Genomic DNA, 21,912 nt, shown 5'->3' on the forward strand with positions numbered 1-21,912 from the left:
AATTTGCACAAAACACAAGTCTGAGACCAAGTTGCAACCCACCCTCGTCTGGCTTCCTTGTTATCTGTCATTACCCATTGGACCAGAAACACCGTAAAGTTATCTTTTAATCTACAACTTACTGGAAATTGCTGCATCATCAAAACCTATTTTAAACCTTAAGTGATATTTAGTATATCACTGAAAAGCAAACTTGCAGCAAGGCTGTAGAAAACGTAACTATTCTTCAGAATAACAATTTTTACCTGAGCAAACAATCAATATTTCATCAGAGACTTTTTCATAGTTCACAGACTCATGAAATAAACATTTTACTCCAAATCTGCTCAACAATTGCTCAACAACACCAACAACTCCAAACGTTTTTCTTTACACTCCACTTTAGTTTTAGTTCTTTCTACTCCCTACCCTCTCAGGTGAAGAAAGGTGAAAGAAACTGTCTCATAGACAATAAGATGTGTCAAGACCAATTAGTCTTAACAGGTTCTCCCTGTGGAAAACCACCCAACCACCCATTGTCTGTTATATTAAATCATAGCACTGGTCATGGCAGAGGGGGATGAGTGTAGCCTGCCGCTCATTCAGCAAATCAAGGGATACAGTCACTCAGTCTGGAGAAGAGCTGCCCTGTTATCATCAACTGTCACTTAAACAAACTTAAACAACTGTGATTGGTCAGTGTCAGTCTTCATCACTGTCAACCTGCCTGGATTCTAATTAAACAGAATAAATATGTAGTTTGAAGTTTTATTTAAAAAAAAAATACAAAAGATCACAAGAGTAAGTTTGATTTCTTACATATGTATTTTACTATGCTAGAAAAACCACAAGACTTGAAATATTCTCAGGTGTTCATCCATCCATTATCTATATCTGCTTATTCCTATTTAGGGTCACAGGGATCTACTGGAGCCTATCCCAGCTCTCTTTGGGTGAAAGGCAGGGGTACACCCTGGACAGGTCACCAGTCCATCACAGGGCCACATAGAGACACACAACCTCACACACTCATGTGTGCAAACTCCACACAGAAAATCCCCTGACGGGTTTTGAACCAGGAGCCTTCTTGCTGTGAGGTGCTAACCACCAAGCTACTGTGACCTTTCAAGCATCTGCAATACCATGCAATTGTAATGTGAATTTGGTTTTGATGGGTTATACTATAAGTTCTACACCTATTTCTCTGCAAGACAATTTACGTTTATGAGATGAAATAAATAAAAAGAGACTCAGTTTTCGGATAACAGGTTCAAATACAGCTTAAAATGTTCTTACATGGCTCACCCGATGAGAGGCAACAAAACAAATCATAACAAACAGAGTCAATATTGAACTGTTTCACAGCTGAGAAAAGATCCGGCAGGTAGTTCCTCAGTCTGAGCCATGAATTTTCTCCTTATGTCCTGTCTCTGGGGCCCCCCTGTGGCCTTATGAATCACTCCTGCTCTTTACCTTCGACATGCGAGTGTTCACATGCTAAAATCACACAGTTTGGAAATATCTACTTCTAACCTCATCTTTTCATCCAGTTACCCTAGATGCAGTGGCTACACATCAAGCTCACAGCCTTTACTCCTCACCATTTAAAGAGAGTTTAGCTTCTTATCAGGACAGTCTGTCAAGTGTGTTTTTAGAGGCAAGCCTAATGCCTCTGCCAGTAGTAAAAAAAGACCACATGAAGAGGGACAAAACACCTCTCCATTAAGACAGATGTAAATAAGAGCCTTCTCTATACTCTTTATAGCTTATTGATTTTTAGTTTAATGGCTGGCTGAAGATAGACAAAGAAAAGAGGGACAAAGAGATATAAAGAAAGACAAAGAGGTATAGTCACCAAATTCTCAAACAGAATCAACTTTCTGAGGATAAAACAAGTTCCACATTAATAGCACACCATAAAGCTCAGGTGAAACACATACAAATATGGCAAAGACACAAGCCTACAAGGACAATCCAAAATCTGAGCCCTTCTGAACGAGAGGTGAGAAAATTGCTGTAAGTTAATTATATTGTCAAGATTTTTATGATAATGAATTAATGTTTTTTTTTTCATGACATTGGATACTGTTTTGCCCTAGGTCAAGCAACCAAAAGAGTGAAAGTATGAACAAAAGAAGTCTAAGCTTCACTGTCAGATGTGTTGGGAAAACACAATGAAATCATTCATTTATTACAACAATATTTTATTACAGTTCAGGAATTACATTCTTTGGTGTTTTTGATTTAGCAGTAAAATGAAAAGTCATCCTTTGGCATGAACACATAGCCAAAACATACACAGCCAATACATTTGAATGTGCTCAGGACACAGAAACAAAAAACCCTCTCATGTCGTCTTTGTACCAACTATGGTACAAAATGGCTTCAACAGCAGCAGCTGTATGTTCTTATGTCTCTTTAAACTGAAACATGTAAAAGGAAAACAAACCTTTTTGTAATGACAATGCGACTAAACAGTTGAGTCAACCTAATATCTTTACTGGAACTGTTTTCTCATGTTCAATTACTACATTTCTAAAACTAATAAAACAACACTGAACTAAAATCACTTTTTCAAGGCAGCGGGGCTGCTTACATGTCTAAGCTGAACCAGCATCAAATGATTTACAGTGTATTTCTTTGTTGACCTTTAATGTGTTATAATGCCATTTGCCTGTGCTCACAGGGAACAGTGGATAATCTCTAATGTCTGTGTCAATATCTGCATGTATGTATGTCTGCATGTGCACATGCTTGCCAAGAAAATAGAATTTCATGCAAGCTTGAATCACTAAGTAAACCTGACAGCTTTCAAATGACTGATTATCATTCCCATAAATTTGCATATGTTCACTGGTAAATATCATTCAACACTGCAGATACGACGTCATTAAAATAATGTCATATGTCGCAAATCAGTCCCAATTGAACTATTTATTCAGGGACAAAAATGTCTTTGTAATTTTGTCTTTATAACTAACAGAAAAGACCCTTTATAAAACCTTTTATTGGTTGAAAGTATGACCTCATCCCTAATTAATTATGTGTTGTCAATATCAAAACCAATTAATTATTTCTACACTTCAGTTTATTCTTTGAACTTAAAAAACATTATGTCTGCAAAGAAAAGACAGGATAATATTGGCTGAGCGGTATCTGGGCGAGTATCCCCACGAGCTGAGAGCTGAGTGATGCTGTGTTGGACCCTAGAGAACCAAAGGATCGCCTCCATATGACTGCAAGTTGCTTGGAGGAAGAATCTGACTCTTCATTGTGCTTATGTGACAAACTACAGTCAAAGTCATAGACTGGCCATAAGGTGATTCATGAGGGTATTTGGTACCAGAACACCCTAGGACTAAGACAAGACAAGAAATAATATGTATTCCATGTTGACTGTGGAGCGGCCAACTATTTACCCTTGCAAGGGTCCTTTAGAGCAGTAGCTATCAATCCTGGTCCTGAAGGAAGCCTACTCTGCTTGTTTTCCAACTATCCCTCCCCTACTCACTGCTGATTACCTGGATCAAGTGTGTTCAGACAATCAGAAGTGGGAAGGGCAGAGATAGTTGGAAAACAAGCAGGGCAGGGAGCCTCGACGACCAGGATTGAGAACCACTGCTTTAGTGGACATGGGTGTTTATCCAACCAGAGTACATGTGCAAGTCTGCAGAATGCCTGTCCTCGGATTGCTGGTGTATTCTTGAAGGGGTTTTGTGGGAGATTGGCATATCTGTTTGAGATTTTCAAACACAGACACACATACACACTGAGCTTTGTATATTAAATTATTGCTACATTATGATTGGTACTCAGGAATACATGCTATAACCATTTTCTAAAGAACTCCCACCCACTTTAAACCAACAAGTGTGCAGACAAATCAAAGAATATAGAAATCTCTTCACCTTATGACATAACCAAACCTGTCCAAAACATCAATACAAATTATGTCGTGGGCAGTCATGGCCTAATGGATAGGGAGTTGGATCTGAAAAAATTTGAGTCTCAGGTCCGGCAGGAATTTTCGGTGGAATGGAGTGAACAGCCAGCGCCCTTCAATACCATGACTGAGGTGAGAACCTTGAGCAAGGCACCGGACCCCCAACTGCTCCCTGGGCGCCGGGTGTTTGACATTTTTATACTGCAAGTTCTTCTCTATAAGCTAATATCATGTGGTTTACCTATACCGAGAACATGTGCATAGATAAGTGTGTGAAGAACTACAGATGAATTCAGACAAAAGACTAGATAATAAGTGTGTATGGGAGTGGAAGTTCCGTTAGTTCCAGTAGTAAATAAGTAACAGTGAAGACAAAGTAACATGTGAACTGCAGAGACAGCAAACACCAGCCTCCCTGCCAGAACAAGGAGGTTCTCCAATTGTACACATCAATACAAGAAGGCAGACACACATAAAAACACACATGGCCACACAAATACACAAGTCTTCAGTCAGCAGCAGAGATCTGCTGAGCTAACAACATGAGCCACTGCCTGGGAAAACACACAGCAGAGATAAGCATTTGATACAAAGGGACACAAAGTGATCAAGACACAAAGAAGGGCACATAAGGGCACTAAGAATGAAGCTTGGAACAGAGGCTAAATGGGGTGTTAATTATGGAGAGAAAGATGCAGAATTGAATAGATGACAGACTAGCCATGTAAGATATGAAGCCATGCTTGTCTCAAGACAAAACATGCAGATTTCTTTAGCTACACAAAGGTCCCAATGCTTCTACAATAATAATGAGCTTGTTGGGGCTTTATGGCTTTGCTCTATGGCAACAACACAAATTAGCAGCCCAGTACCTCAGACAGAAATAGCATTGACCTGAAGCTAACTGTAATACATTGCACAAGAAGTAGCTGCAGGTCTTTGTTGACAACCCCGCCTATGGGAAACAGACACTTCATGTCTAATTTCACTTTACTATGAGCATATTCTCATACTGCCACATCTGGTGTTTATGTACTACTTTCTTACTTTTTTCCACTTTGGAAACAAGACAGTTTCTGTAATTGTCATTTAGAATTTTTGTTTTTCAACCACTGACTGACAAGAATACAAAGCCTCGTTTGACAAGGTTCAGTCACATCCTCCGGGACTCTGGCGTACATTGCTAACAGGGAGTGCAACTCCATAGTGCAATGTCACTACATAGGTTCTTTGTTAATTTATCAATCATGTCTTTTAAGCAGGAAAGTCAATCTAACTAGAGTACTGGCATGCACATGTTTTTGATTGGAATTCAATTTCAAAACTTGGGTCAGGGGTTAGTTGGTCCCACATCTTGAAAGACATCTGCCCTGACCCTTTGTCCTGTCACAGGGTTGTATACACACATTTTGGTATGCCTGTCCAGCCGAGACTTTGCTGGACCCCCTTGGGTGTGTTTCCTGTGCTGTGTCACATTATTAGCCTCTCTAACTGCACCTCTAGCTTCCCTGAGGTGCTGATGAAAAGACTTCAGAAGCCTGATTCATCTGGACCAAGGCCTACTTAATGAAATGATGAACTCACTCTGAGATGCAGAGTTGCTCTGAGTGCCAAAGAGTCTGATTAAAGGAAAAAGGGCAGGGAAGAGGAAAAGGGGGGAATGGGGAGACGTATAGAATAGCAGAGGAGGACACAAAATCATCTCTTGAGGTAGAACGGGTCCTGAAGTGTCTGCTGTCCCTCTGCTCCAGAGTGGGAGAGGAGAGAAGGTGGGGGGTTGAGGGACCTTGGCTAAAAACCCTGGAGTCTGATCCTCATTAAGAAGCTCAAAGAACATCAAAGACCAACCCCAAACCTCCATCAGTCAGGAGCACCCACAATCCCTGTGATATTAAAACCCTGGACACCATTCAGTGTCAGATTCAGAGGCAGGCCTAGAGACTCGGGTGACTCAGGGTTTAGGAGACTTCAAGGTCCTAAAGGTCAGTGGAAACTCTGAGCTAACTTCTCCTCACTTCAGTGAACACTCCTGGAAAGAAAAAAAAGAAGCTGATGATAACTGTCAGCTGTGAGCAGCTACACTTTAAACTCTTTAACTTATAAACACAAATGTCCTTAACTGAAAACTGAAAGGATAATTAGGACAGGCCTAAGATATTAAGCTCAAAAACACTGTAAAAAAAGTGCTGTTTACTTTAAAAGTTCCTATGACTACCTGCCAACAAAAGCTGTTGGAACTTGTTTTACTGGCAGTCCAAGTTATTTGTTGGGCCCAACAAAGTCCAAGTTTTAGCTGGAAGCTAGTCAGACATACAAGGCAACTCAACAGACTTTATCAGCAGAGATTATTGTTAATTTGGTTAACAGCAAACTAATACTGCTTGATCTAGGGTTCATAGCAATCTCCAGAGGGTAAAGTGTCATAATGCAAAACCTGATTACCACCCTACACTGGCAACAGCAGCACAGCCACGGGGCCATTAGTTTTCAGCAGTCAGAGAGGACTAGGTAACTAAACATATTTAGTCCTGCTGCAGGTTCAGTCCAAACTCCTGTCAGGAGCCAGAGTACCATGTTTGATTCTTCCAGGATCCTGACTAAAATCTGCCCTTTGTTTTTCTCCACCGTTTCTTGTAATCTGCCTCTAACCCATGCTTCATGGATGTTTTATTTTGGTAGTTTGCACCACCAGGTGAAACTGCTATTTGTTTAAGGACATTAGCTCCCAAGCCATGTCTCCTGCCCACAATGGGGGCAGGTTAAAGTGTATTTTTTTACTTGAGTTATATGTGTGTGCAAAACTAGTAAAAGGATTGTTTTGGTTAAACTACGTAAAGATTAAAACTTATGAAGAATTTGTGGATGCAAGATGTTCATACTGAATTGTTTTCTTTAGGGTAAATATTTTGTATGTTTTCTCTAAGTGGCTAAATGTCCTAACTCTTCATTTAATTTTAAATACCTTATAGAATGAGGGATTTACTAAATAAACCACATATGATTTATTACTGCTGGTCTGTGTTATTGTGAAACATAAAGTCATGGCTTTACTGACTCACACACACTGCAGCCACAAAAATGAGTTGAGTCAGTCCCTCTCTGACATGGATTTATCAACATCTGAACACAATGCAGGAATACTCAGCTTCATCATATTGTACAGTGCCTCGCTTATATTGTACTCTGTATACCCCCTTTAACCAAACATCTGTCTTTAAGATGAACAAAGACTTTACAGGATCCAGTGGTGTTACCCTTACATCTACATGTATGTAAACTCAGGGGGGCAATTGGTCCATAGCACTCGCATTAAGGTGAGGTCAAAGTTTTCTGAGTGTCATATTAATAAAATTATCTTTTACTGTTTGAAAACAAGTACATTAATGTATTGTTTACAAAAATGATCTTAAACAAAACTTAAAATTATACTGTGTACTGAATGTTTTTAGTACCCCTTTTCAAACTGCTCCGATTTGATCCATTGCTAATATAATACATTTAACTTTTAAGGTAAAGATCAGTTAATTATCAACACTGCCTAACAGTGATTTCACAGTCTAATATTGCATGAAAAAAATGAAATAATGAGATATGTTGACCTTTGGGAAACCCATGGAAGGACCAACAAAGTGAAAAGAGAAACCTGAAATACCTGCAAAAATTAAAGTCAAGTAAATCACCTCTGAGTTTTTCTGCAATTACACTATCTTAGTCCTCTGCTACCCTGGAGGTGATTAGCTGAGACTGTCACTCCCTGTACATTTTCTCAGGAAAGATATGTAAGAAACTGTCAAATTGTCTGGTTACATTTTAAGAAAAAGTATATAAATTACCCTGGAGGTCCAAAACGCAATGTTAAACAAGCCATTCCTATGATGACAGTATACTAACTCCTGTTTCATTTGGCCATGGTGGAACATGAACCCAAGAGCTTGAAACACTAAAGGCTTAAGAATTAGTAAAGTGCAAAAAGACAGACTAAACTGCAGCTCTACACACACACAACTAGGCACATGCACACATCTTTGTATCATTATCTAAGTTTACAGTTTCCCACTGATGTGAAGACGCACACATAATATGACAATTCAACACACATGCTTTAATTCCTCCTACTTAAAATGAAAAATTAAAGATGGCATCAAGCTTTTGTTTTATTCATTAAGCTAAAATGTTGTCAATATAACCGCAATGAATCAAAAGAGAACATTATTAAAAGCATTTTAACAGACTCAGTCATAAAATGTAGTGTCTGGAGGCTGGAGAGCTCTAAAGTTTTTTTAAGTTGACTAACAGAGTGATGGAATGAAAGAACCACAGAGTAAAGGACCTTGCTGACCTTGCCAAAAGGTCTGATGATTGCTGCCCCCTCTTTAGAAGGCCATTAAATCTCTTACACAACTGCTGGCCTTTGCAGTGGTTCCTGACAGCTAAGTCCACATCATCGCATTCAGCTTCACATACATTACAGCGAGGCAGTACATCATATCTGGTCATTAAATATCGGAGTCCTGCTTCTACTACAGCAGCTGTAGGAGCTCTGATAAGCTAAAGTGAAAGTATTTTATACTACAAAAGGTTGGGAATTAGAATGACAAAAGAATAGACTCTATGTAGTAATTTAAATATATTTTTCTGATTGGTAATAATTCTTCAAATCAAGATGTTTCTCTGTATCATAGATAATGTCTGGACTTGTATATGTTTTGTTGCTAAGTACAACAAAAAGGGAGTATTAATTAGAAAACAGTGCTTTGTCTTCAAATTACAGTTTGGATTTAAGGATCAACAGCTCATTTGCTGATGCCACAATTCCAGCTCCACGCTTATTGGCAAGCTGGTATTTCAATGACTTTGAAGGGAGTAAAGTGGATTAGCCCAACGTGACCTGAAAATCCACAGGAAGTGCCAAAGAATTTACTGCACACAGCTATGCTTATATTCATTTCCTCATTCTCACTTAGGAAAAGGTGCTGATAAAGTTTTTTTTTTGTTGACAGATGTTTTCTGACAGAACAATAGATCACTGCTTTAATTAATCTGCCACTGACTTTTCTTTGTTGTCATAATAAAAAGAACTTATGAGAGACTGGAAGGTGTTTTGGATTAGATATGCTATATGGTCATCACAGATCTTTTCTCCATTTCTGAATGTATGTTTTCCTCCCCCAGCCCCTCGCTGTGACCGCACCCTATAAGTGGCGTCCCATCCACTTATAAACACCCACATGTATCCTTGCACTAAACCTCCCATTTATCACATTGACAGTAGTGGCTTGTGGTTATTGACTGGGAGTGGATTCTTTTCCTATCCACAAGCTCAGTTACCAAATTAGATGCTGAAGCGAAATGTTTGGAATGTTGAATGAGCGGTGTCAGATGGTTTGTCTTTAGTTAAGTGCGTATAAATTACTTGTAATCAACACAGCCTTATCACATACAGTAAGTGGATGAGAAAATGCTTTCAGGCATGTGTGTCTGTTTTTGTTTTCTCTCAAGCATCATAGTTCGTACAGGTCATGTATCTGAGTAATACTGGGTGGGCTAGATGATAAAACAACATATGGACAAAGCTCACACATCACATTCACAAACTACACACTGGGTGTTGCTTCAGCTGTCATAACTATGCATAAATATGCATGAATATGCATGAACACACACACACACACACACACACACACACACACACACATATATATATATATATATATATATATATATATATAAAATATTACATACTGGTACACACACACACACACACACACACATGCACACACACATATATAATATACACACATTTGGACAGAGCCTGAGTGACAACTTGGCAGGATGAGATTATTAAGGTTAGTGGAAGGGTCAGGGTTTAGGCAAGCAGTGGTTATGGTTAAGGTTAGGTTTAGTTTCTCCAGGAAATGAATGTAAATCAATGTAATGTGCCCACAAAGAATGAAGAAGTCACTGTGTGTGTGAGTGTGTATGCGTTTGTCCAAGCCAACCTCTGTGGCAGTGCCCCAGATTTTCTGATTGATTTGTAAAGTCATTAAAATCACAGTTGGAGAATAAAATACTCTGTGTTTTATAAACCTCCTGATCAGGTACATACACACACACACACACACACACATAAACACACAGACACACAATATTAAGCATCAGCACATATCTATTGCTTCAATTTCTCTCCCACACACCTATTTCATATTTTCCTTTGAAGATGACTTCATTGCAACATCAAAGAGGAGGCCACTTGACTTCTCACTCGTCTGTGTCCAAATCAATCTTTTGTTACTGTTACTCCTATAAAAAACAATGTCATCATGGCTGGCATCATGCATAATTAGTGCTTGGGGAACTCATGCAGAGAATGTTATTACATCCTGATTCCCAACAGCACAGAAATACAGTGACATCGTCTTTAATCACCAATAAAGACGTGCAGATATTTCAAGATCACTGCTCAGGGTGGATGAATGACAACTGTGCAGAGAGCTGCGGCACCCTTTGGGAGTCATTATTTTAACAGTGTACATTCCCATCTGTATGTTATCAGGCCTTAGATCCTCCCAGACTACTATACCAGATTACTATAAACAAGACAGAAATGTTTGTTTACTCCTGATTCCACTGGCGACAGAATAGCAGCAGTAGGAATGACAATGCTGTAGTGTCATTAGACCCTGAGAGTGTCGGTTCAGCTGCAACATCCAACAAGAAACTTTAAGTGCCTGGTGCTGAGAGGTCCATGTGTCACTTGTTGCTGCTGAACAGGTGAACTTCATTATCTCCCCATTCTTAACATCTGAGGTGGTGAAATCTTGCACTGGCGTCAAGTTCTATTTAAGTGCTACTGCAGTTTTGCAGTAGCTAGTTTTTGCTCCAAAGTATGGCACTTCACCACACCCTCAGAGGGAGGAACTTGTGAAGGGGAATCACTCAGAAAAAAACAGATGAAAACATCTGGTTCCTCTCCCCATAGCACTGGCATACAGCTATTGGATGGACAGAAAAGTCAGGAGAAGCTGGATAATTTGTTAGTTGTGCCATGTTTCATGTTATAAAAGTCATTTAGGAAAACAGAGATGATGACTCAATCAGGAGTAATTTCTAGCAAAAAGTACCTACTGTAAAATATGTAGTAAATCTCTGATCTCTAAATCTTTATTTGATCTCAAACTACCATCTCCCTTTGACTTAATTTCTCAGTATTGACCTTTAGGTTAACTGTATCTCACAAATACTTTTGAAAGAAACAAAATGCCAGAGGTCAGAAGGTAGTATGCAACATTTTCTTTAAACAACAGGCCAAACAGAAGCAACATGCTTTCATTTTCTTGAGTGTGTAACAATGAAGACAGATCTCCTGAATAGTGACTGGGAACATATAAAAAGGTCAACAGAAAATGGCTGAAACCTAAATGGCTGAAAAAATAGTATTTCATATGCACTAATATAATTTAAATCCTGGTCAAACTGTAGCCATATATTAGGTTATTCTAAATTGACTGCAAGCCTTTCAAATATATTGAAAAAGATGAAAGAGATACTAGTAATAAAATGATATTGAAAATATATTTGCAACCCTCATGCACACAGGCTCTCTGATTCAAAAGTATTTGAGCAACCAAAAAACAAAATGGTTATCAACTCAAGGTTACTACATTTTATCACAAAGCAGCAACCCCAGTAAAAGCTAGAAAAACAACAGCACATTACTCTTGGGCAGAGAAGGCCACAGAGTACCCTTAAATCTTTGTGTTTTAAAGGGAGCTTAAGAGCCCTTAAGGCACTGGTTTATAATCCACTGTGAAAACAGCTATTTAGCATCTCAGGGGCTTGGCTATTTCCAGCAGGATCATCTCAAGTACCTATCCAATGTGACAGGCATTTGACACCTTTCCTGAGAGGACAGCAACACACTAAAATATGACATTAATATTAATGAGCGAACTATCTATAGAAACTATGTCTTGAAAATGAAAGGCCATGCTCTAGCCTCACCTTCGTCTATTTGATTTGTTTTCCAAGTATTATAATCTGCATTGAGGAGTTAAATGGAAACAGCATCCGCTCCAGTGGCTTGACACTGGCTTAGACATCATCTGCATTCCTAAGCTGGTAAAGCATATTCTGTGATTATCATTTTAACATAGCATTTCACATTTCTCCCAGATATTCGCACAGGGACTGACGGTGCAATAGCATCCAGCCAAGTTTATTGCTTGACCTGGACTTTTTATTATGGTTTTTAAACACCCACAATTCCATCTAGCAATTTATAACTTTTCACATGTTCAAATTAAGCATAGGGATTGCACAGATTCATCTGGTGATTGAATTCAGGTTAAAACATTTCTCAATCTCACAGAGTCTGTTTGGGATAATGTACATAGAATGGCAAATGTGTTGGATTTAGTGTTTAAACATAAGATATAATAATCACATTAATAAAGCAAACTTCTTGGTAGGGGGGCAAACAAGAGAAAGATTTCAACTGTTCTTTGTGGGGAACAAGTTAGCCACTGATCTGGATTTTAAAGTGTCCCACCCTCTTTTAAAGAGAATTGTTGCCAGACAGATGGAAATGGAGGAGCATTGGGTCATCCAATTAAGTCTGCATATCTTTCTTCAGAAACAGTCCAGTTAATCTTCAAATACTGTTGGAAACCTGAGATGATGAACATTATAGCTGAGAGTGCAGCTGTTTTACTCTTTAAATGTGCAACTCCCAGGCAACCATTGTCAAAGCAAAGAGCATGTACGAGTCAAGATATAATGGAAGCTGCACTCACCTAATCCTAAAAAGGGTAAAAGACAAATAACAATTCCTAAGTTTAAAGAAAACTGTGATAATGATTGTGAAACACTGAAATTTTAGCATTCTATTAGCATTGACCAAACTTGAATCTATATGTATGACCAGGGTTCTGCTGTTGAGAACCAGTGTTTGCTTCATGAAAAAGCACCAACACAGCATGAGAAGTGACAGCCACCTAGACCAAATTGATAGAAAAGACTGCCATTGAATAAAATGCTTTAAGAATATAAAATAATCCAGAGACAAAGATGTTACACATCTGCTCATTGTTTGTTAATAGTTCAGTGTTCAAGCACCATCATGATGACCATGACGTTCCCAAACATCATAGCATAGTGTAAATAATGCCAATTACTGCTTTAACTCAAATAAACTGAACACCACCACTAACAACACTCTGGCTTTCCTCTTTGTGTTATCCCCTCTAGGTGACACCAAGACCATTAGCGGTTCTATTGTAGCAGTCTGAAAATTAATTAGGTGATGGATGAGCTAATATTATACATACCATTCAGGTGTTACTTGTGGTTTATATGTCTAAACAAAGAGCAAATGAGCATTAAATCGTGGCTATCTTTCAGTACATCCAGCAGCAGGGGTCTTGAACAGGGAATTGTTGTGAGATTATGCATGTGAGTGTAGTATAGATGTATCTGTTTGGAAATGTGTGCATCAGAAAAAGAGAAGACACTGAAACCTGACCCCACTGTCACCTGCATCTGAACCACAGTAGAAACGAAGAAGCTGAGTCAGAATGTGTGGTTCGCTGCTGAAGCTGCCATTCTGTTTTTTCATATGCCCAACCAGCATGCATTGCATACACTGTGAGCTTAACCTGCACACATCATCAACACTTCTTACTCTGTTGTCCATATGTATATTACTGACTAATAAACAAACAAACAAACATCACAATGACCATCAGCTGACGTTATAGATACAAATATATGGGAAACACACAATGTACTGTAGATACAGTCCTCTGGAACGCAAGAAACTGGAAATTATCTGTTTTGTCCCTGCTCACGTGTCCTGTCACTCAACCTGTCACCATGGAGATGAGCTCAGCTTCTCTGTCTCATGCTGTTGTGCATACACTGCAGCAAACAGCAGCAGAGGCACTGTCACACCTCATGTGCTGTCAGAATCGCATCTTTAAAGCATCCACTTCAGCAATAAAAGCACAAATTAATAGCAAATAATGTGCAGTATTTACACACTGTGTGTTCGCAGTGGAGTGGTCAATATATGCATCTCATGGTCAGCATCCCCTCAATTAGTTAGCAGCAGCACTTAAAGGACAAATGCCACTTCAGGTAAGTGTATGAAGTAGTGACTGAATGGGATCATACCACTGATGCCCATGTAAAGTGGATCTCTGGTTAAGTGTCATAAACACAAACCAGTTATGCATAAGGCACATATATAGAACAACCATCAAGAGGCAGCACGTCATGTGAGCAGTGGAAATGTCAAGGATATTGTAAATATCCTAAATATTCTGATATTTTATATCAGTGAAAAGACAGGAAAACCAAAGTTTGCTTGAAAGTTGACAGGCACAATACCAACAGTCTTTAAAAAACTACCATTAATAAGCTTTTTATGGATTGTATTCTGATCTCAAAGTATTATGACATGCAGAGTTAAATGACAAGTTATGTGTTTGCAGTAATGTAATGTGGTTTATGGCTTAAGATGCACATTTCTTTCATTAAAGAGAGCTGATGTGTCATATGAGTTTAGTAATTGTATATATTCCTCCATACATTGAAAAATAGAAAAAGTAGTGAAAACACACATTAAGTATTCTTCCCCTTCACTGTATGTCAGCAAAACTATAATCTATTAAAACTATGAAATACTTAACCGCAGTTGAGACGTCTAAACGAAAATAAGCCCAAACAACTTCAGGAGTTTTCCACATAATCAGTATTGTGGAGTCACCGGTGAATTCAAGGTCAGCAAAGATTAAGAAGCTCAATAATTGTTCTTACTGTGACATTTGGGACTTCCTTTGTCGTTACTAGGAGGAAGGTCTGCGAACTGCACCCGGTGTCCAGACATGTCCGATATCACCTCTCGGGTCAGAGCCTCTCGCCCGCAGACTGTGTCCTTTGGTCCCTGGTTTGTTTTCAAGTGTGCGGTAACTTCCCGAGCACCGGAGCTGAACTGCGTCGAGGTGACTGCGTCCCCGTTTGACGCGTGGGAATCTTTGAGGGAAAACTACACTTCACTACACAGACCAGTGGGGAGCGTCTGTCAATGACTTTCGCTCTGCTCCCTCTGGTATGGCGTTACATCAACGACAAAACTAGAGGGCGCAAAAACGCAAAGTGAAAAATATTGACCTGCATGTTTTAACACCTCCACAGCGCAAATATCGCACTTGCGAGCGCAAATGCGAAATTCGCGAAGAGCTGCGCATATGTTCATCATAATACACGCTCAAACTGTGTTTTATCCTACCTCCAATGCTGCAACAATAAAAACACATGCAAGAAAGAAATGCTGAAACAACGAAACCACACAAGAAAGAAACCACATGCAAGAGAGAAAACACAACGGAAGGGGGACCCCGAATTGAGGGATGCTATGAACAAGTGATGGTTAAATTTTACAGAGACAACATAAAAAAGGTGAGTTTCCATTTATTTCTTTTTAAACACTTGATCGTCACGTTTTACAATATTATCAAAGTACAGTATTGTAAAAGATGACGGCCAAGTGTTTAAAAAGTAATAAATGGAAAACATACCTTCAGACATCCCACCCTGCAAAAACAACCCCCCATAGCCCCCCTCCCATAACCCTTTCCCAATGTTGTATGACACTTTTGATCAAGTAAACAAATGTAATAGAACATGTTTAGCAAATACTAGCACATATGAGAACAATCAGAGGAGGATGCTCATTCTGTTGCAATTTAAAACTATAAGCTGCGTCTCACTGCGCAGACTCCGAAATGAGACATGGCTTATATCACTACATGTAGCTCTCTCGCCTCTGTAAAAGGTAGCCAAACTTTGTTCATAGCACCCCTCAGTTCAGGGTTCCCCTATTGGCTTGGTGCACTTCCGTTGTGTTTTCTCTCTTGCATGTGTTTTGGTCGTTGCGGAGCATTTGCCCTTGTCGGCCACCGTACCTTTCCCTCAATAAATGCTACTGGTTCCTTTTGTGATTGACTGGACATTAAATGACTGATTAACAACTTCTCCAGAAGTCCAAGATGGCAGACGAGGACGAATGAGTGTAGTTTAATACACTCAGTTGACATGTCCATATCACAAATTATAATATGTCCTAAAGCTGAAATATAACAATCACATAGTGAATAATTTAATGACACTGAAAAGTTGAGTATGAGCTTAAATCAGAAAAGATGCGTTAAAAAAACAGAAAGGGAAAGAGACCTCAACACGTTGCTGTTAGCTTATATCTTGTGTTTGCTTTCCTTTGGACTCTAACCGTGAAAATGGTTTTGCTGAAGTCATGTTTATTCCCAGCACTCAGACATGTACACAGATGCTGTTTAAGGCGCTGGAACCGTGATATAAAGCACAGCTTATAGAAGCTTATAAAATCACAATATCATACACACCTTTAGAATAAATACCATTTTACTAATAAATATTTAACGTTACTATGATATTGATAAAGCATGGAGTGTATTCAACCTGCACTCAGCATTTACTGAGATACGTATATAAATCCGCCCTCAAACTGTCAAAACCACCCCTCATGTTATGTCGTGCACAAAAATGTCAATCAGGCACAGAGTGGCCAACAGAAATCCACATTGCGTGCGATGAAAACTATCAAATGGAGAGGGGAAAAACATTGGAGGGAAAAAACTGTTTGAGCGTGATTTTACGATAAACATACTTGTAACTCTACTTTATGTGTGTACTTGCACTCGCAAGTAGGATATTTGCGCTGTTGAAGTGTTAAAGCAAGCAGGTCCATATTTTATACCCTGTGTTTTTGTACCCTCTAGTTTTGACATTGATGTAACGCCATACCTCTGTGTCTGTGTGCTGACTGTGTGCCAGTACTGCGGTGAAGCACCCCACTCGGTCCACTTTCACCTATCCTCTTCTCTGGAGCCTTTAGTTCATTCTTCACACACAGCAGGGAGGAGCAGTTCCCTCCTCAGGCACTGAAAAATATCAAAACCATTCTTCCTGGTGTCCACATGACGACTAGATTACGTCACTATAAAGCTTCAGGGAAAAGATGCACAACAAAGAAACAAATAAGTTAAAGCAGGAAGTTGTGTTGATGTTACAGGATTATCGTGGAGTCTTGTACCAGTTTCAGTTGGTTAATCAGGAAGATGAAACAGTTGTCTGATTTTAATCAGTCTACTGTCCAGAAAATCTTCTATATAATAAATTTCAATGTTTGTGTTGTGCTCAATCCAACCACGTCTACTTATCATCCATTACTAACGCTGAAAAGTTGTGTTTTGTAATTCAGTGAAGTGTGTCTGATAATCTATTGTAATCAGTTTGACACAAAATTCCTTTTTTAACAGTAACTTTTTCAGCACATCTCACATGCTGCAATGCCATCTAATGGGCAAAAAGTGTAATGTTTCTGGTAGCCTGGTATCTTAGAAAGTGGGGATGCACAAATTATCATTAAATAAGTGCAATCCAATACAGCTACCATGGGCTATGTACTCTTACAAGAAGTGACAAACTAAGTAACCAAGGAGCAAATAAGAAAAAAAATTTATATTGTACATTTCTGTTTTCCAAAACCCAAAAAGGTTATTGAAACAAACAATCTGAGAAGAAAAACTCACAACTCAGTCATGTTATCTTGGGATGATGGGTCAAAATGATAGGAACCCCAGAGACCACAACAGAGCTGAATTCTTGGCACAGTGTTACCAGTTACATTAAACTTTATCATTATATAGTTGAATTTGTTCCTAGCAAGAAGGTCCCGGGTTCGCAACCCATCAGGGGCCTTTGTGTGTGGAGTTTGCATGTTCTCCCTGTGCTTGTGTGGGTTTTCTCCAGGTACTCTGGTTTCCTCCCACAGTCCAAAAACATGTATGTCAGGTTGATTGGTGACTCTAAATTGCCCATAGGAGTGAGTGTGAGTGTGTGAGGTTGTTTGTCTCTATGTGGCCCTGTGATGGACTGGTGACCTGTCCAGGGTGGACCCCTGCCTTTCACCCAAAGTGAGCTGGGATAGGCTCCAGCAGATCCCTGTGACCCTGGTTAGGAATAAGCAGGTACAGATAATGGATGGATGGATGGAATTTGTTGCTAATTACATGTTAAATGTTGCCTGTATTGTTAATCGAAGTCTTTGCATTTTAGGTTAAGAAAATTAATTTGCTCCCTCACAAACTTTTCCATAAATTAGGTCTTTATCCAGAATGTGTTAACTGTGATAGGCATTATGGACATATTTTAGACAAATTAAAAATATGACACATATTAAACAGTTTGTCTGAATCTTTACATGAAATACTGAAAAGAAAAATGACACAAAATTAAATGAACTATGTAATCCTGTACCCAGAATCCAAACTAAGAAAATAAAACTCATACTCATACATTTAAATAAGCTGGTTGTGAGCAATGAGTTTCTTCTTGTTAATTTAATAAAATTAGAAACTATGCAGAACAAATGGACAAACTAGAGGGACATTGCACCTTTGCACCACACTTTGACAGGTGTAGCCTTTCAACGTCCGTAACTTTTAACACAGTTCTCTTGTCGAGTGTGTACTGAGGCCAGAGTCACGTAACACACTGAGCTCTGCAGCTTGACCTGAACAGGAGTCTGCAGGCTCGAGGGTCACTGCATATAATAAATTCCAGACATCCTGTTTCACTTTAGGAAAGCGGTGGGTGGAAATGAGTGCAGCACATTTCACACATCATCTGCCCTGACTTCATGCAATTCAATATATTATATTTATTTTGTACCCCAGCTGACAAGACAGATATTATCACAGTGATACTGGATAACACGTTATATGGAAACATTTCTGGAAACTGACAATCAATTTGCACTGAATAAAAATGTGAACTCATTGCATTTTTAAAACCATTTTATAATATTCTTAAAAAGAAATGGAATAGAAGAAACAATAACCAGTGAACTATTGTCACAGACACAAATCAAAGTATGAACTATAGGAACTATAGGATTTTTGTGCAAAACAGATATTAAACAATGTAGCTAAATGATAAACATGAAAACCAAAATGGCAGAAATATATATATATATGTCATAGGTATTGTAGAAAAAGAACCAGTATTCCAATAAAAGGCAAATAAATACCACCCCCAAAACACTTACATGTTCAGAAACAGAATGAATGTATTCTAAACATTACCAAAACGTAAGAGGAACAGGCTCACACACACTTTCAAACACTTTCAGAGACAACTGCCACTAATTTGGTTAATGTTCACATATACGAAAACAAACAATGTGCACTGCACTTCTTTTCTCTCACAGTATAAATCTTATAAAACATTTCAAAAACGTAAAAACCAAGCAAATTCAGCACACAGTCTCTCTTATGTTAACAGCGTGGATCTTTTAATTCTCAACCAGATCCATTTTCCTTGATGTACATTTTAGATAATGAGGCTGCCATTGTCTTTGCCAGTTCCTCATCTCTTTTCCTCTGCATCTGCGAATGTCTGCACCAGTCTTCATACTCTGGGTTGGAGAAACACCCATCCAAAAGGACGTCATAGTGGCCATTGCTGAGCCAACTAAGCCATATAGATGGTCTGGAAGTATCTTCTTCCCCAAGATAGTGCACCATGGTAGAGACAGTGGGGCTCTCCAAGCTGCCCCCTGTTGTCAGATGTATGTTGACATTCAGCATCTGGCTCATGGCAAGAAGTTCAGGGTACCCAGCCCATGCTCCATCCTGTGCTGCATTGATCAGGAACTCCCCAACATCCCCTTCAATGATAGGGCTGAACTCATCCAAGTAGTCAGCGATATGGTGCACCGTCTGCTCCCTCAGCTCCCCGTGCCTGGTCTGGTCCCCGTACATGGCTTTGCACACAGCTCTGTACAGACAGTTCCCATCTGGGATGATGTGATACCTGTACTTGTGCCTCTCCTGAAGGTATTTGTTTTGTTTCTCTACTTCAGCCAGGTACCGGGTAACTTTATCATTAATAGCCCCACTCATTTGGGACTTCTGGGGCGGACACTCGTTCAGAACACTGAGCTCAAAGCCCTGTCTCACATCGGACTCTGGCTCAGCTTTTCTCCTGCTCAGGCCACTAAAATCATCATTTATGAGGTCTTCAGTTTGAACTGCCCTTGAGGAAACTGGCTCCTCAGGCCACCCGTTGCTTCTAAACGGGGCATTAGACACTGAAACTGTATCATCCTCACTTGAATTTTCCACCAGCCTTTTGTACTTTTCAATTCTGAGTCCACAGATGTTGTCACTGTTTAAACTGTGATTTCCATCCACATCTGGGCAGGCAGGGAAAAGCTCGTCTGTCCCATTACTCAGATGATCTATCAAATCCAGTATGGCATCAGAGTCACAGTCATTGTACAGGATACTTTCTCCATTATATAAGTTAGTAGAGGGTGGTTTGGCTTTGGACTCCCTCATGATGTGGACAGGAACCGTCCGCTCCACTCCATCGGGTCTGCGGATTAATATTTCAGCAGTCGACGTGAAGTAAATCGGCCTCATAGATGAAGCGTCGTGACACGAAAAGGCAGGCATGTTTACGGAAGAAGCAGTCTCTTTCACGGGACACCCGCTGGATGTTGAAGTTGCGTCTGTCTGTGTAAACCCCGGTTTCCCAGCGTCGGTGGACCGTGGTGGTGTCCCGTTCAAACGCTCAGATCCGCTCGATAAAGTTATGGTAACTTTGCGAGCCGACCTCGGGTAGTGTGTCAGCGCACTGCTGAACAACTGCATTTTGACGGCCCTTTATACTGAACGCCACCGCCGAGCTGTTACGGAAAAATGATAACAGCAGCTAAAAATACTCTGCATGTCATCAACAACAGCAAAGTAGTAGGGAGCGTTTCCATGGCCCTGAGTCCTCTTACCTCTGACACACAGAAATGACCAGACTGTCCACTTCAGTCCTCTTGCGTCACTTGCAATGGGGTGCCTCCCTAATTTTAGACTCCTGATTGTAACAGGACTCTGTGCAAGTCAAGGGAGACGGAGGAAAACACGCCGCTTCCGTTTAATACATTCAAAATAAAATTATTATTTACGAACATGACTTTTTTTTTTGTACTCACATTAAGCTGTGACCTTTGGATAACTCTTATTTCTATTCAGCTAAAATAAAACCTATGATCACAAAGCACAGTGTTCAGAGTAATTAATTAAAAAAACAAATATCCTGAGTATATGCAGGAATCTCCTATATTATAAAAGAATGGCAACATGTGGAAGAGTTATTATATATAATATAATTATAATTATATTATTGTTTTACTTTGAAAGTACAACCTTCTGTTTTCCAGTATCAATCTCGCTGTGTTATGGCCTGATGCAGCTCTTCTTATAACACTGATCTGAACTCCTTTTCCCATAAATCGGTAAATGACAAAGATTCAGTCAAATGGCTAACTTTACTTAGTGAACAGTAAAAATAGACCAGAACTTTTACTACTTAGTCACTCTTAGCTGTGACTGAAGTTATTTCCTATACAATTTTCTGAACACACCATCTTTCAGATGTAGGCTACATCCATGTTACATTAGGCCTATAAAAATATCTCAGTGCCTTGGGAAAATTGAGTTGAATTTACTACTATAATTTAACAAAAAAATAAAGAAAACAAAATTAAAAAGCAACAAATTTCACCAAATAAAATGCACTACTATGACTAAACACGTTATGATCACACCAGTAGGTTATTATTATTATTATTATTATTATTATGCTATGAAATTGGCTGACACTGACTTACTGGCAGGAGTAAGCTCCTGCATCCTCCCTAACTTGCTCATATATCTATTTGTAAGCCACTGACTGAGCTTCTGTCACACTGCTTGTGTTTGCAAAGAATGTGTGTGCTTATTGTAACTACCTCAGATCAGTTTTGGTTAGGACAGCTGGGGGGGAAATTCATGGTGAATTCATGGTACTACTTCTGTAGGAGGATGCTCATTTGAACTTTGAATGACATTGTC

The 21,912-nt window shown here is 39.3% G+C and overlaps 2 protein-coding genes across 2 annotated transcripts in view; both read right to left on the minus strand.

Moving 5' to 3' along the window:
• The window catches only part of kiaa1217 (KIAA1217 ortholog), a 99,760-nt gene extending 84,759 nt beyond the window's left edge, over positions 1-15,001 (minus strand). Inside the window, exon 1 of the mRNA XM_026291846.2 lies at positions 14,738-15,001. Within this exon, the coding sequence (XP_026147631.1) occupies positions 14,738-14,807 (70 nt within the window). The 5' untranslated portion in view covers positions 14,808-15,001. The remainder of the gene's footprint in view (positions 1-14,737) is intronic.
• A 3,664-nt stretch (positions 15,002-18,665) lies between these two features.
• On the minus strand, positions 18,666-20,924 carry otud1 (OTU deubiquitinase 1). The gene is made up of 2 exons (XM_026291725.1): positions 20,811-20,924; positions 18,666-20,711 (listed from the first exon to the last, which is right to left on the minus strand). Exon 2 carries the CDS (start codon positions 20,674-20,676, stop codon positions 19,321-19,323), a length of 1,356 nt encoding a protein of 451 aa, XP_026147510.1. The 5' UTR covers positions 20,677-20,711; positions 20,811-20,924; the 3' UTR covers positions 18,666-19,320.
• Between the last annotated feature and the right edge of the window lie 988 nt (positions 20,925-21,912).

Source organism: Mastacembelus armatus, chromosome 20 (genome assembly GCF_900324485.2).
Source record: "Mastacembelus armatus chromosome 20, fMasArm1.2, whole genome shotgun sequence".
Lineage (NCBI taxonomy): Eukaryota > Metazoa > Chordata > Actinopteri > Synbranchiformes > Mastacembelidae > Mastacembelus > Mastacembelus armatus.

Coding starts and splice junctions, on each gene's coding strand:
- otud1 (XM_026291725.1), bottom strand. CDS start 20,676: ATGCAGTTGTTCAGCAGTGCGCTGACACACTACCCGAGGTCGGCTCGC.